The following is a 15,903-nucleotide window of genomic DNA, read 5'->3' on the forward strand; positions in this document are numbered from 1 at the left end:
ATGCCACGACGATAGCCGAACTCCACAGCCGAAGAGTCTGGGATCTAATCCAGAAAGTTCGTAGAAGGACCATTGCTGCTCAGATCTTTGTCCAGTGGGTAACATCGATTGCCCTGATATCCATTTCATCACGATTTTCGCAAAAATTCATGATCAATCATCATGCCGAGTGAGAGTCCTAGTGAGTACGATCCTGGGAGAGTAGGTCCTGCACCGATCTGGCCCTACTTCTCTGAAATATAGCCTTGCGAAAAGTTGGATTTGCGTATCTTTGAAATACTGGTATCTTCTGCATGCTATATCTCTGCAATACAGCGGCCGATCGGCGTGCGGCATGTCTTTTCGGGAAGGGGCGAGTCCTGCCAATCGACTGCGATCGGAAAAAGGGACATTCCTTTCATCACGATTTTCGCCAAAAATCATGATGGTTAGTTACATCATTAAAATTGCCAAAAATCGGCCTCATTTTCGAGGTCGAGATTTTGATGCCGATCGACAGTCTGGATCCTCACGATCCTGGGAGAGTAGGTCCTCCCCCGATCTGGCCCTATTTGCCTGAAATAAAGCATTCCGAAGAGTTGGATTTGCGTATCTTTGAAATACTGGTATCTTCTGCACGCTATATCTCTGCAATACAGCGGCCGATCGGCGTGCGGCATGTCTTTTCGGGAAGGGGCGAGTCCTGCCAATCGACTGCGATCGGAAAAAGGGACATTCCTTTCATCACGATTTTCGCCAAAAATCATGATGGTTAGTTACATCATTAAAATTGCCAAAAATCGGCCTCATTTTCGAGGTCGAGATTTTGATGCCGATCGACAGTCTGGATCCTCACGATCCTGGGAGAGTAGGTCCTCCCCCGATCTGGCCCTATTTGCCTGAAATAAAGCATTCCGAAGAGTTGGATTTGCGTATCTTTGAAATACTGGTATCTTCTGCACGCTATATCTCTGCAATACAGCGGCCGATCGCCGTGCGGCATGTCTTTTCGGGAAGGGGCGAGTCCTGCCAATCGAATGCGATCGGAAAAAGGGACATTCCTTTCATCACGATTTTCGCCAAAAATCATGATGGTTACATCATTAAAATTGCCAAAAATCGGCCTCATTTTCGAGGTCGAGATTTTGATGCCGATCGACAGTCTGGATCCTCACGATCCTGGGAGAGTAGGTCCTGCACCGATCTGGCCCTACTTCTCTGAAATATAGCCTTGCGAAAAGTTGGATTTGCGTATCTTTGAAATACTGGTATCTTCTGCATGCTATATCTCTGCAATACAGCGGCCGATCGGCGTGCGGCATGTCTTTTCGGGAAGGGGCGATTCCTGCCAATCGACTGTCATCGGAAATAAGGACATTCCTTTCATCACGATTTTCGCCAAAAATCATGATGGTTACATCATTAAAATTGCCAAAAATCGGCCTCATTTTCGAGGTCGAGATTTTGATGCCGATCGACAGTCTGGATCCTCACGATCCTGGGAGAGTAGGTCCTCCCCCGATCTGGCCCTATTTGCCTGAAATATAGCCTTGCGAAGATTTGAATTTGCGTATCTTTGAAATACTGGTATCTTCTGCACGCTGTATCTCTGCAATACAGCGGCCGATCGGCGTGCGGCATGTCTTTTCGGGAAGGGGCGAGTCCTGCCAATCGACTGTCATCGGAAATAAGGACATTCCTTTCATCACGATTTTCGCCAAAAATCATGATGGTTACATCATTAAAATTGCCAAAAATCGGCCTCATTTTCGAGGTCGAGATTTTGATGCCGATCGACAGTCTGGATCCTCACGATCCTGGGAGAGTAGGTCCTCCCCCGATCTGGCCCTATTTGCCTGAAATATAGCCTTGCGAAGAGTTAGATTTGCGTATCTTTGAAATACTGGTATCTTCTGCATGCTATATCTCTGCAATACAGCGGCCGATCGGCGTGCGGCATGTCTTTTCGAGATGGGGAGATTCCTGCCAATCGACTGCGATCGGAAAAAAGGACATTCCTTTCATCACGATTTTCGCCAAAAATCATGATGGTTACATCATTAAAATTGCCAAAAATCGGCCTCATTTTCGAGGTCGAGATTTTGATGCCGATCGACAGTCTGGATCCTCACGATCCTGAAGGAGTAGGTCCTCCCCCGATCTGGCCCTATTTGCCTGAAATATAGCCTTGCGAAGAGTCAGATTTGCGTATCTTTGAAATACTGGTATCTTCTGCATGCTATATCTCTGCAATACAGCGGCCGATCGGCGTGCGGCATGTCTTTTCGGGAAGGGGCGAGTCCTGCCAATCGACTGTCATCGGAAATAAGGACATTCCTTTCATCACGATTTTCGCCAAAAATCATGATGGTTACATCATTAAAATTGCCAAAAATCGGCCTCATTTTCGAGGTCGAGATTTTGATGCCGATCGACAGTCTGGATCCTCACGATCCTGGGAGAGTAGGTCCTCCCCCGATCTGGCCCTATTTGCCTGAAATATAGCCTTGCGAAGAGTTAGATTTCCGTATCTTTGAAATACTGGTATCTTCTGCATGCTATATCTCTGCAATACAGCGGCCGATCGGCGTGCGGCATGTCTTTTCGAGATGGGGCGATTCCTGCCAATCGACTGCGATCGGAAAAAAGGACATTCCTTTCATCACGATTTTCGCCAAAAATCATGATGGTTACATCATTAAAATTGCCAAAAATCGGCCTCATTTTCGAGGTCGAGATTTTGATGCCGATCGACAGTCTGGATCCTCACGATCCTGGGAGAGTAGGTCATCCCCCGATCTGGCCCTACTTCTCTGAAATATAGCCTTGCGAAAAGTTGGATTTGCGTATCTTTGAAATACTGGTATCTTCTGCATGCTATATCTCTGCAATACAGCGGCCGATCGGCGTGCGGCATGTCTTTTCGGGAAGGGGCGAGTCCTGCCAATCGACTGTCATCGGAAATAAGGACATTCCTTTCATCACGATTTTCGCCAAAAATCATGATGGTTACATCATTAAAATTGCCAAAAATCGGCCTCATTTTCGAGGTCGAGATTTTGATGCCGATCGACAGTCTGGATCCTCACGATCCTGGGAGAGCAGGTCGTCCACCGATCTGGCCCTATTTGCATGAAATATAGCCTTGCGAAAAGTTAGATTTGCGTATCTTTGAAATTCTGGTATCTTCTGCTTCTTCTCTCTCGTCTCTCTTCTTCTACTGGTCTTGTCTAAGATGTAGCCTTGCGAAGGTTTGATTGTATACTGATTCACTAATGCTTTTGGAAAATGTAGCCCATCGTTTGATTCGGCGGCGTATGAATGGGCATATTGGCGAGCTCATGACGACGCGACGATATCCGAACGCCAGAGCCGAAGAGCCTGGGATCTAGTCGAGGTTTTTGTTAGCTCCAAAAGTATGCTGTGCTTTAAAATTCAGGTTTGCTTTGTGGTTAAAAGTATGCAACAATAAGTTTAACTCATCAAAAGTAACTTTCTGGCAGCTTAATCAAAAATATTTATCCTGTTTCTATACCATTTTTCAATTTGAAAAAGCTCACTCTTCAGCTTTTGTAAACGACTTTCAATGATGTGGCAAAGCTCCGTCAGAGATGGACTAAAATGTAAGGTGCTAAAAATTAGTACAATAAGCTTATTGCTATTATTAAGAGCAAAAGGTGGAGCCAAGATACAATGTTGAGCTTAAGAAAGTCGTTAGAATTTCAAACAATTTTCTCGTAATTGAACCTTTCTTTTAATCTAAATGCTTAAGCGAATCCTTGAAGCTTTTCGTAATATATTTCTACGGTGATATGCAATGACGACACCAAGCTGAAGACTGTTACGCTCGGATCCCAGAGGGAAGACAAGCCGTTCGGTTGGTACCTGCAGGAAATATTGATGTTAGACTAATATATTTGAGGAAAATAGGAACTAAACATGCATTCAAAACGCAGATACTACTAATACTAAAAGAGGAGGAGGAGGGGACTTAGTAGTAGTTATGGTAATATGGTAGAATGAACTATAATCCGTGCATTAGATGCTATATGGTTCATGCAAGGAATAATTCAATCTGAAAAACGGAATGGACAACGGATCTAATAGGAATAATAGAAATTGTAAAGAGTTACTATGTGTACATAAGATCATATAGCAAATTATACATCCACACTTATACATATATGTATAAGCCTGTGTTACTGCACCATTCATCATCGCTGTGCCGTGCCTGCAAAAAAGACATTTAAAAAATAACCACATTGCAATTATTTTTCAATTATATGGACTTGCCAATGTGGTCGGTTACTCTGCGAGGGCCAGCCAGACTGCCAGCCACGTCCTTGCCAAAATATTATAACACGTTTTCACCTGGAATGGCAGACAAAATGTATACTATTTATAAGTACTCGTAGAACGGGTATATGTAGTGCTTATATCTACTTAGATACTTATTTTTAGTGCCAGCTGAGCGGAGCGGAGCAGAGTAAAATAGCTGTGATGACCTTACATGCATAAATATTTCAACCGACTTCTGCCGCTGCTTTGGTTGTTGCCATTTTCAAGAGCAAGGCGAGCCGTGGCAAGGTCTCTGCTGCTGCTGCAGCTGCTGCTCCTGCTACTTCTACTGCTACTGCTACCATTGCCACAAGCGAAAACTATTCGCAGACTCGTGTAAGGACAAAAGTTATGCTTCCCGCCGCACCGCACGCAGCCTCCCCTTTCTATTCATCTGGTCAACAGGTTGAAAATGAGAACATTTCTAAAAGTTTCAGAAAGTTGCCAAAACGAAAAATTAGAGCCCCTCTCTTAGGGCACTCGTGGCCATGGAAATTCAATTAGTAGACCAGGCGCTAATTAATCTCAAATTGAAAGCTTTCCACTTGTTGAGAAAGGGTTTTCGAAAATGCCAAAACCATTGTCCAGGCCTTGTCTGGCCTCTGCCTCTGCCTGTGCTTATGCCACCGCCACCGCCAATGCCACTACCACTGCTATATTCTCACACATGCCTCACGTGCCAAAAAGCTCTGCACGTGTACTGCCGACCACGCTGCAGCGGCATAAGGTGGCAGGAGACGCACACGGACTGGCGAAAGCTTTCACTGCCAATAGCAACAGCGTGCCCCAACACGAGCTCTACGAGCTTTGGCCGACTCCAACGGGCAGCATGGACAACAGTTTGTTGCTCAAACTGTTCCCGAACGGACGTTCCCTCAGAACCGTTCGGAACACCCCAGAGAGTGGAGTGCATCATAGTTCTGTTTCTGTTTCATATTCGGATTTAGATTCGGATACGGATAGTAGTAGTTTCCCCTCCATCCAACTGCGTGACGGGAAACGTACAAACGGGAGTTGGCAAATCCGCTGGCAACTGGCGACTCCAGCCCGAAGGAAACAGACCGCCGAAGAGTGGAGTGTGGAGTGTGGAGTGGAGTTCATCGGATTTTTTTTGTGTGTTCCGTGTCCTGTGGAGTAAAGTAAAGTTCTAGTTTAGTTCCCAGTCTTTTTTTTTAGTTTTTATGTACAGTGTGTGTTTGGGTGTCTAAATATTTAAATACGAAAATGAAAAAATCAAACAAAAAACAACAAAAAGCGCCAGAGATGTGAGGAAAGGAGAGTGCTACCTTAGGGCTAGGCTAGGACCAAGTGTCTTTGGGGAGGCAAAATCAGCTGCCAAGTCTGGACATGTTAACACAGGCGGGAGTTTACACTTGGAACATGCAAAGCCAACATTAGATGTGTCTAGATGGGTAAGTGACTTGAAATTCCAGGCCACGAGGACCGACCACATGACCAGCAGATTAGGTCCGTTAAAGGTCCTAAGCTATTTGGAAGTTACTTGTACATTAATTTCCACATTCGACATATCCTGAGAGACAATCATTCAGCACAGGCATTGCAGACACCAGTAATTAACATGGAAATTTCACTCAGAGTCAGCAAATGTGTTGTGGTCAGGAGTTTATTACTAAACCAACAGTAAAGGCTGAAATTTCCCTGCTCTGTAGATTAAAGGAATATTCAAGAGAATTCTTTGAAAGGTTTCAGGATTTAAGGGAAAACCGACAATCGCAAAAAGTGTACAAGGAGAACGTTAACCATTTAAAGAATTAGCCATAATTTATGTCTTGGGTATTCTCTGATTGAATTAACATATGTACATAATATATATACGTACATGTCACAAGCATAATCAGCATTGTTTCTGGCTGGGAAGCCATCAAAAAAGTTATAACAAACAATAAAAAGCATTTGACTCTAAGCTTTCTTTGACAGCGTTGCTTTAGAAATTCTATGGCCATGTTGGTACGACTCCTCCAAGGCCATCCGCCATCCACCATTCATTCACACAGCGTTCTGTCAAGAATTTGGCTGTAGTCTGTAGTCGGTAGTCTGTAGTCGGTAGTCCATCCAGTCCTGTTTTTGGAAGTAGCCAAAGGCTAGAACTGCCTGCCAAGGCTATCTGCATTTCAAATGACCAACGCAACAATGAAGGCTGAGAATCAACAAAAGAGGAGTGCCACACTAGAGAGGAACGACACAAAAAAACAACATCACCAGAGACAGAGAACAGAGAACAGCACAGAGAATTGTCGCATGCGGAACTCAAAGAGCCCTGCCTGACATGGGACAGGGGACAGGGGAGTGGGTGGCACAGTGGCTACTTAAAAACAGCGCACATATGACGTCATTAAGCATATTAAATGAGTTTACAACGCGTTGTTTGCTGGCGTTTGCTGTCGTTTTCTGGCGTTGTTGCATGCCTCGCACACACACACAGACACACACACACACACACAGTGGATGAGTGTACTCGTAGATGAGGCGCAAAACGGTAAAAGGCCATTAACGAACGCCTAATGGCGCACTTGAGACACTGTGCCACTGTGTGCCACCAAAGGGGCGTGGCACGGGCATAGGGTTAGGCCAAAACGGATAATGAGAATGGATCTGTCCGGGCAAGCGGAGGTTGCTCGGTTGGCCTTAAACGGCCAAGCGGGGGATGGGAACAGTACTCGATGGCATCCCATTCCCCAGTCCTCCACTCACTCTCTCACACTTTCTCTAGTTTTTTGTGCGCTGAAATGAAATTGAAATATTAAATATTTATCCAATTCAAGGAAGAAATCACATCATCCGTGTCGGTGCTTCTGATGTGTCGCGGAAAAGCCTAATGCATATATGAAATGATCAACCGAAGGGCAATTTATCAGCATCCCAGAAGTGTGCTCAGAAAAGTGTAAAAAAAAGATACAAGATACGACAAGCGAAACAAAGGAAAAACGCCAACCCAACTAACAACCCGACAACAGCAATAACAATTTGTCAAGCACACACACAACATACACACACCCATACATGCAGGCACACACACGTGCACGTACACATAAAACCTAAAAATATATCCCACGCGTTTAAAAACGCCTCAGCCTTTCAGGATACGGAATTAACGAGATGGCAGCCAAGCCAATGGAGATGCACCTGGAGCTGGACCTCATGGAGAATCATGTCAAATGGTGAGTCGCCCATTAATTGCCACCGACCGACCCTGGCAGTGGAGCGCAGCACGTGACGCGGCGCACTACTACTACTCGTATTTGGTACAGATATATCCCCCGAACCAATCAATATTATCGAGTTAGCCCCCCGAAAAGAATGGCAATGCGAGAGTACCAGTGAGATTGCGACTGTGAGTGCGATTGCTACTGTGAGTGTTAGTGAGTGAGTGAGTGTTGTCTGAAAAGCACGTGGATTTCATAAAATATGCAAAGCAATACATATTTGAACAGCAAGGAGGCAAAGAGGCAAGAGGGGAAGTGCAGAACCATAGCCAGAGAACCAGAGAGCCAGAGGCGGATCCAGGACCAGAGCCAGCTTATCCAAGCAAAAGATGAGCATGTCGATGCTAACGGCCATTGCTTTTGTTTTTTACCTGTCCACATATACATATATATATAGGTATATATATATATACGGTGTATATACTGTGTGCCTGTGTGCTAGTGTATCAGTGGCATATATTTTACATGACATTATGTGCCCGCTAAAGATTCTTTTTGGTCTTGCCCCATAAAAAAAGCTCTTTATATGGCCAGAAGTAGCTCCAGAAGCAACTGTTCCATCAGCTGCATGTGTGTGTGCGTGTCTGTGCCAAGATAATGAAATTATAATCCGTATTACAGACTAACAAGCATCAACTAAATGGCGGATTAGCTGGGAGTGCTGTTTGATGAACTAAATGAAGTTGTGCAGGAAATCAAGTGGCAGATTATTCAAAATTTATCGCGTTTTAACTGCTGATCCGTGAGGAGATTTACCTCGATGCTCTGTAGGGTTGTGTGAATCTTGCAGTTTAATTCATGATATTGGATATCGCAAGCATCATTCAATAGATAATATTTTGTGCGGAAGTTTTTGCTGAATGTCCTAGTCATTTTTAATTACCGGCAAATTCAACAACGGATAATCCCTCTCGACTTCAAATGGCTTTTGTAATTTTTTGAGCTCTTAAGTACCGTGGATGGCAAACTCATTAAACCCTAGTGGATTAAAGGGTTCAATAATGGTATTTTAATTACCCTATTATCCATAAATTATGTAGCGTTTCCAGCATTCTATCAGAAGCTAGCTGGAAAAGGCAACGTCCGAATACCCTTTCTGCTCCTTCCTGAGTCCCAGTATCTTGTTGTACAGAATGTATTTTGTTTGATTTGACAAAAAGTACTATTTGTTTGGCGAGCTCTGATCTGTCCACCCGTGCCAGCCGACGGTACATCCTTGAACTTCTCCTCCGGTGCCTGCTCCATTTATCATACAAAATACACCCTTGTGCATGCAGATATGTACGTACATAAGTTTTATACAAACTAATTTGGTTTGTGTAATGCAAATATAGTTCGGTAATTGCCACCTTTTCGTGCAGCTAACCAAAGAATGCAATTAAATAACTTTTTCAAACGTATGGCGTATAAATGTTCAGAAAGTTGTGCAACAAACGTGAAAACATACAATGCTAAGTGAATTATAATGTAATAGTTATAGAATGTACGCAATATATACAAAAATATCTATAGGAATAGGCAGCACTAAGGCACTTGTTTAATCTCATTGAAACGGGATACTTACCATGATACTTTTGCTATCTTTGGATGGGGATATTTATGCAAATCTTATAGCCACTCAAATCAGCGACAAAAACAGATAAATATTTACATTCAACAGATTTCATTTGAATACATATTCCAGTTCTGCCAGCCGTAGATCCGGCTCTGCCTCAGCCTTTATTGTGCCACATGCCACATGCCATTGTCCCTCCACACAGATACTCGTAGGCAGAGGAGAACAGACGGCAGAGTGCAGAGAACGTTGTGGATGGGAAACGTGATATCAAAACAAGCCGATTGTGTGGCATTCTACCTCAGAATTTAGCCAAAAATAGCTGCAGGCATAAATAGCAAGAGCCGCAGAAAAGAATACTCGCTCGTACAAGGGGCTTTTGTGCGGGCCATGGAGTTGTAATTAAAAGGAAATCCATATTCATTCCGAGTAGGCAGCCACAGCCGCAGCCGCAGCCAGTCGGTGGCAGGAAGCGTGTCATGCACGAGGCAGCAACAGCGACGGGACGTGGCAGGTCCCATTCCAGCGCGGCATGGTGGCATGTCTCTTTGTGTGTTTGTCAGGCTGCATGGAACGACACTGAAGAATGCTGACAGGAGCATTCCTGGTCGCCGTGCTCGCTGCTACTCGCCCAGCGATGGGTAATCCCTGCCTCACTCTGTGGCGGCGCACCGCCTGAAGAAGCTTCTGGCTAAGTCACGCGCTCATCTCTAATGCGACCTGCTTGCATATTTGTTTCCAGTCCAAAGCATCGAGGTTCTGCTAGGGTCTGGGGCTGGGGCTGGGGCAGGGGCTGGTGTGGGGCTTGGGTCCTGGGGTCTGGTTGTCGGCCTATTTTGCGGCCGCTGCTTTGCATGTTGCAAACAATTTGCCGCTCGAGCTTGCCAGGTCCATGTCCAGGCCGGAGCGGATCAGCCCGCGACTGACTGCCATTTAGTGGCCCAGTGCCACAGTGCCGTAGTGCCACATAGCGGCAAAAATGTTCGTGCGACTAATTTGTGAAAAAAGAAGGAAAATCCCACAACCCACAACAGCAAAAACGGCAACAGCAGCGACAGCCCCGCTGCCACGAGACGTTAAAATCAACGGTCCGTGGCCATTAGAACGGGGCCAGACCAGGCCAAGCCAGGCCGGGACGGGCCAGGCAGCGGCACAAAATGGGTGAAAACAAAAACGTTATAAGCGCAGCTACTCCACGCTCTCCGCGCTCTCCTGGTTAATGAGAAATAATCACAACAGCAAAAAATACAAGCTTAACAACGGAAAAAGAGGCGAAACAAACAGCGGCACATTTAATGCCGCGGTCCGGGCGTGTCATTCCCTCCTAAAAAAAAAGTACGAAAGAAACGGAAAAGTAAGGAGAACCTCTGCGACAATCGGTAAACACACAAAGCTAATAAAATTTGTAAAATATTCAACAATTGGCAAAGCTTTTAAGAGTCTTACAGGCGCCCCTGATATTGAAATGTAAACCTCGCAATTTTCCTCCCAGTGCCAGTGCCAGTGCCAGTCCCGGTCCTGCCCTGCCCCAAAAAATATGCTACACATAACGCCACAAAAAGAAAGAATATGTTGGTGGAATTGGGGTTGGGGCTGGAATCAGAGGGAGGTAGGTAGGTAGCCATAAGTGGCTCCAGCTGTATGAAAAGAATGAAAAGAAATGAATTTGATTGTGTTGTGCGGGCTGGGCGCTGGGGTCTTAAAAGGTTTCACGAAACTTAAAGCTGACATGGCATATCCGCTTTGAACGGATCAAATGCGATTAAGCAGAGCAGTTTAAAGGGAATCATTTTACATAAATACACACGAAATGCGAGTATATGTGTAGGAAATCGAATTAGCGGAAAAATCAAGTCAAATTACAGTGTAATCAGATTGTAATTAGATTGTCATTGATGCTGATAGAAATGCCATGAAGCCATGAAGCCATGAAGCCATAAAGCCGTAAAAACGAGTTTAATTGTATCGACATTTAGGGGGAATAGGTTTTGGAAATCGCATTAGAGGCAGAGGATGATGAAAATCCCACCGATTGGGATCCTCAGACACCTCTGTATTTAATACAGGATGCGTCTACTGGTGCTCCTCTTAAATATTCATTTGCCATCAACCAGGGCAACATCCTCACCTACTTAGCCCCAAACCATTTATTATCCATCCTATTTATGAAGGCCGCTATCAAAGTAGTCTCATTTATAAATAGCCGACGCTTGAAGCCTTCTCAACTCAACTCCTCTCTTCTCTCTTCTTCTATTCTGTTCTGTTCAGTGCGATTTAGCCATGGCTATATGGCCATAAATTACGCAAAACAGCGCCCCTCCACATCACACCCCCACAGACAAGTAGCACACACACACACTCGTACAGGGGGGATGTGCTACTGGTGGCTTTAGGTAATTCCCCGCTTTTATAATGAGCACAAGAGAATAACCGACACACAAAGAAGACCAGCCCAAGAAGCAGCTGTAGCAGTCGAGACTTCCGCCGGAAGCAGCTCCTGCCAGAGAGAGCGTGCATAAAATTATGATCTAGCTATAGCCAAATGGTAAATTAATTGAAATGAATGTCTGGTCGGTGGGGAAGGCATGGAAGGCCAGGGCAAGGCAGGGGCTGTGGCGCAACAAACTTTTTGTGGCAAATGCAAAGCTAATAAAAACAAACAAACAAACAAAACCCAACAAAACTTAAACATTTCAATTATGTCGCTGCGGCGGACAAAAAAACTTTTTTGTTTTGTTCTAATTAAGGCTCAATGGCTGCTTAGGGGAGCCACAGCCACAGCAACAGCCGCAGACTGAGCCGGAGCCGGGGCCAAAGCCGTGCTCCAGTAATTAGCTGGCAAAAAGAGTCTGAACAAGGCCAGAAACTGGAAAACAAATGAGCCGACGATGATGGGCCACAACGGGGGAGCGGGGTGACAGCAGTGAGGGGACGTACATCCGCAGAGCAGGAGCACAACAGGAGGCAGGGAACAATGGCAGCAGGCCATTTCCGGTTTGCTCATGTGTGCCGTCGTTACCCGTCGCCAGGGGGCGCTCGAGTGCTTCCTCTTCCCCTTCTACCCCTCGCCACTTCACCAGCAATTGTGTTTGTGCTTGTGTGTGGGTGGTGCCTGCCACTGCTGGTGCTGTTGCAGCAACAGTTTGTTGCTTTGTTTGCCCGTTTGTTTGTCGTTTGCCAATACAACGACAGCAGCAACGACACGCTTATAAATTTTTAATTAAATTGTTGTTTTCCAGTTAGTGTTTTCAGTTCCTTTTTCTTTATCTAGTTGTTGTGCCGCCACCGACACGGGTGGCAAAACGCATTGATTGTTTCTGTGTAGCTTGATCCTGTGTGTGTGTGAGTATCCTTTGTTCGAGAATGGGCTTTACATATACGAGTAGCCGAGTAGCCGAGCAGCCTTTGCAATTGTCTATCCTATCCAGGGCAAATTGAGTTGTTTAACTTGCAATTGATCCGGACCAAGGGATTAAGTGGGGAAACACAGGCTTTGTTCCCTTCGAATGGCTTCGGTAGGAGGAAGCACAATTTCAGCTTAACCCCCAGTGGAGGTCAATCTAGGAAGTACCTTTGACAGGATGTGACTTTTGCTTAACCCACAGTTGGATTAATGATTGTTTGTATACGATTTGAAGGCACGAAAGGTTGAAGGGACCTTTCTTATCGTTTGAAAGCTATCCCTTCATTCCTTCATTTGGCATCCCTCTACCTGCCTAATTTGTGATTCTTTTATGAAACGCCTATTCTTTAGCATAACCGACTCGTAAAAAGTGCCCCACTTATGTCTAGACCATTAATAACCTATTTATTCTGTATTTCCTATGAGGGGGCTCAGAAAAATCCAACATAGAAACCCCCATTGGGACTATTTACCTGTCTGGATCCCCCCTTTTCGAAGGGTTTTTCTTCCCCTTCGTTTTTCCTATGACAAATTAACTTATTTAGTTGCCGGCAGCAGGCGGACCGTCATACGAAATAATTTATCAAATTCGTGTATAAATTATTGATGATCCGACCAGAGCCAACAGAGCCAACGGAGCCAAACGTACCTACAGAGCCACAAGGCTTACTCGGTGGATAATGGGACACATGAGTACTCCCATACACACACTCACACAAAGGTGCTTTGAGGTGCTCTGCTGTCAGAGGCGTAGGCGCTATGGCAAATACCAATCACAGGCACATTCTCAGCGCCGCTCGTGTTGGCGGGAGGGAATTGCTAATCAGGACATAGAGTGGTCCGAGTCATAGCTGGAAATCGGGGCCATATGATAAATGACAGTGCAGGCAAGGGGCGGCACTAGGCCTCACAAAATTAGCATAATTTCTCTTTTTTAATTGCCTGCCCCCTCCGAACAAAGTGTGCACTGAAAAAAAATTTAAGTTGAATATTCATAGGAACATCCAAATGTACATCCAAATTCGCTTTGTTCGAACTGCAGATTCCAGTTTGTATTGTGGATAAATAGCTGCCACATTTCGAAGTTCAATCAACAATTCCTCTCACGTGTGGTAAGTGTGCTCCAACTATTTCTCTCTGTGCAGCGAGACCAAGGAGTAGTTGCCACCTCTGGTGTTGGTTAGTTTTATTTGCGATGGTGTTGGTGTTGGCGTTGGTGTTGGTGCGGCGACTGCGGTGGCGGTGGCGGTGGCAGGGGCAGCTCCTGTGGTGCCGATCCTGGTGCCGGTGCCGGTAGCCGTTTGTCGTTCCTAGTGCTGGGTAATTTTGCATGCAAATAACTGGAAATTAGTGTAAGTGCTCACTGACATGCCACACAGCCAGCTGAACTGCTTCTGCCACGGCTTGGTCCTTGGTCCTTGCTCTCAGATAGCTGATAGCATAAGAGGCAGCAGGCAGGAGCACAGACGAGGAGCTAACCGAAGCCCAGACGAAGCGAAACCCCGACAGCAGCCAATGGCAGCAGTGGGAGATAAACAGACGATGGCAGAATAAAGTGGCAAACGCTTAGTCAAACGGCTGTGTGTGTGTGTGTGTGCTCTCTCGCTGCATGTGGGGCGTAGCATGGCAGTATATCTGAGTGTCTGCGGCTGCTGCTCGCGCCACAGCCACTGGAACTTCAACGCTTTAAAAACCCATTAAAATGCAATGAGCGCACAAACGTTTTATGCCACGAGCCGGGGCTGAGCGGAGCTGAGCGCTGGTTAAGCTTAGATTTCAAATTTCAGTGGCTTCCACTTGTAGGTATACTCAAAGAGTAGACTCAGAAGTAGGACGATAAGACTTGATAGCCCACATTCAACTAGCAGTTAGAGATTGATTTGATTTTGGTAGATTTTTCTAACACATCTATCAGTTTACAGAGAGCCTAAGAACCTCTTGCTGAAGATGCCCAAGATTCAATAAAGACTCTCAGTAGCGGAACTACTTTACTGCAATGATATGCCAAACATCACGATCAGAGATGAATTTTTCACCTTTTAGGCTCTTTCTAAACATTTTTTCCATTTCTTGGAAAATGAATAAGCTTTTGTCCTAATCCCCAGAAAATTAAATCCTTCCACTTGAGGAAACTTTGAAGATGTGGCTCAGAAAGTGGCTTTGTTTAGTGCTGCCGCTGCTGGTGCTGTTTGGGTGCTGCATAGGCGTCCAACAACTGATTGTGAGCAATCCCTACATGTCCTTCATTACACACCTGATCAGATTTGAGAGCCAAGACAATATCATTGTGTCGCCTGCCTCGTTCCACGACGGCCTAATACACTTATTAATGGGCACAAGGGGTTCAAGTGCCGCCGAGATGATGGGAACGCTGCAGCTTAACGAACAGAAACTGAACGAGTATCTGAAGAAGAACATCTCCAGCAAATATATCTATAATTCGACTCTAAAAATGTTCAATCAGTTGTACGTGGACCGCCGAATGTGGCTGCTGGATCGGTACAAGCAGGATATAAACAGGTATTTCAATACAAAAGTCGAGCATATGAGCTTCGGGAGCATAGATAACACCGTGGACACCATCAACGGATGGATAGACAAGAAAACGGGGGAGAAAGTCAAAGATATGCTGGGCTGGGTTGATCCCGAATCACAAATGGTGATGGTCACTGCCCTAGACTTCTATGGCGAGTGGGAGAAGCCCTTCGACCCGAACCAGACCACAAAGGAGGTCTTCGAAACTCAGCAACGAAACGGAGGAGACGACGCTCCCCCATCCTTGGTGGACATGATGCACATTAAGGATAAGTTTTCCCATGGATACATAGAAAAGCTCTGTGCCTATGTGATATTCTTGCCCTACAAAAAGTCGAACCTTTCAATGGTCGTACTGCTGCCGAGAGATTCCAACGGCCTCTACTACATTACCAGAAATATCCATGAGATAGACCTGCAAGAACTTGTGCCCACTGAACCACCAGCGGAAATTGAACTCAGTTTTCCCAGATTCAAAATTGAATACAGATCGGATGTGTCGAATATCATCAAGTCCATGGGTATTCGCAAGATATTTTCGAAAAGCGCCAACTTCAGTGGCCTCACCCGACAGGAGGGTCTGCGCCTCAATCAGTTTATTCACAAAATGCATATCCTGGTGGACGAAGGGGGCCACAATGCGTCTGCCGCCTCGGCCTGTATGTATCTATATACCACATTCGATTTGTATCTGTAACTAATCGTTCATTATCTTAGCTGTTCAGTTGAAAAAGAAATTGGTCAAGAGAAGCGTCGCAGCTCAAAGTTTCACAGTCAATCATCCGTTTTTCTTTCTAATCAAAGATAAGAAGAGAATATATGTGGCAGGAATTGTTAATAGAATACCATAAATATACCTTGAACACAAA

General features: G+C 45.2%; 1 protein-coding gene across 1 annotated transcript; it reads left to right on the top strand.

The window, feature by feature from the left end:
• Nucleotides 1-13,111: 13,111 nt before the first annotated feature.
• Acp76A (Accessory gland protein 76A) lies at nt 13,112-15,903 on the top strand. The gene is made up of 3 exons (XM_002135529.3): nt 13,112-13,611; nt 14,605-15,693; nt 15,752-15,903. The coding sequence occupies exons 2-3, from the start codon at nt 14,640-14,642 to the stop codon at nt 15,883-15,885; spliced, it is 1,188 nt and encodes a 395-aa protein (XP_002135565.3). The 5' UTR covers nt 13,112-13,611; nt 14,605-14,639; the 3' UTR covers nt 15,886-15,903.

The sequence above is a fragment of the Drosophila pseudoobscura genome, chromosome X (assembly GCF_009870125.1).
Source record: "Drosophila pseudoobscura strain MV-25-SWS-2005 chromosome X, UCI_Dpse_MV25, whole genome shotgun sequence".
Taxonomy (NCBI): Eukaryota; Metazoa; Arthropoda; class Insecta; order Diptera; family Drosophilidae; genus Drosophila; species Drosophila pseudoobscura.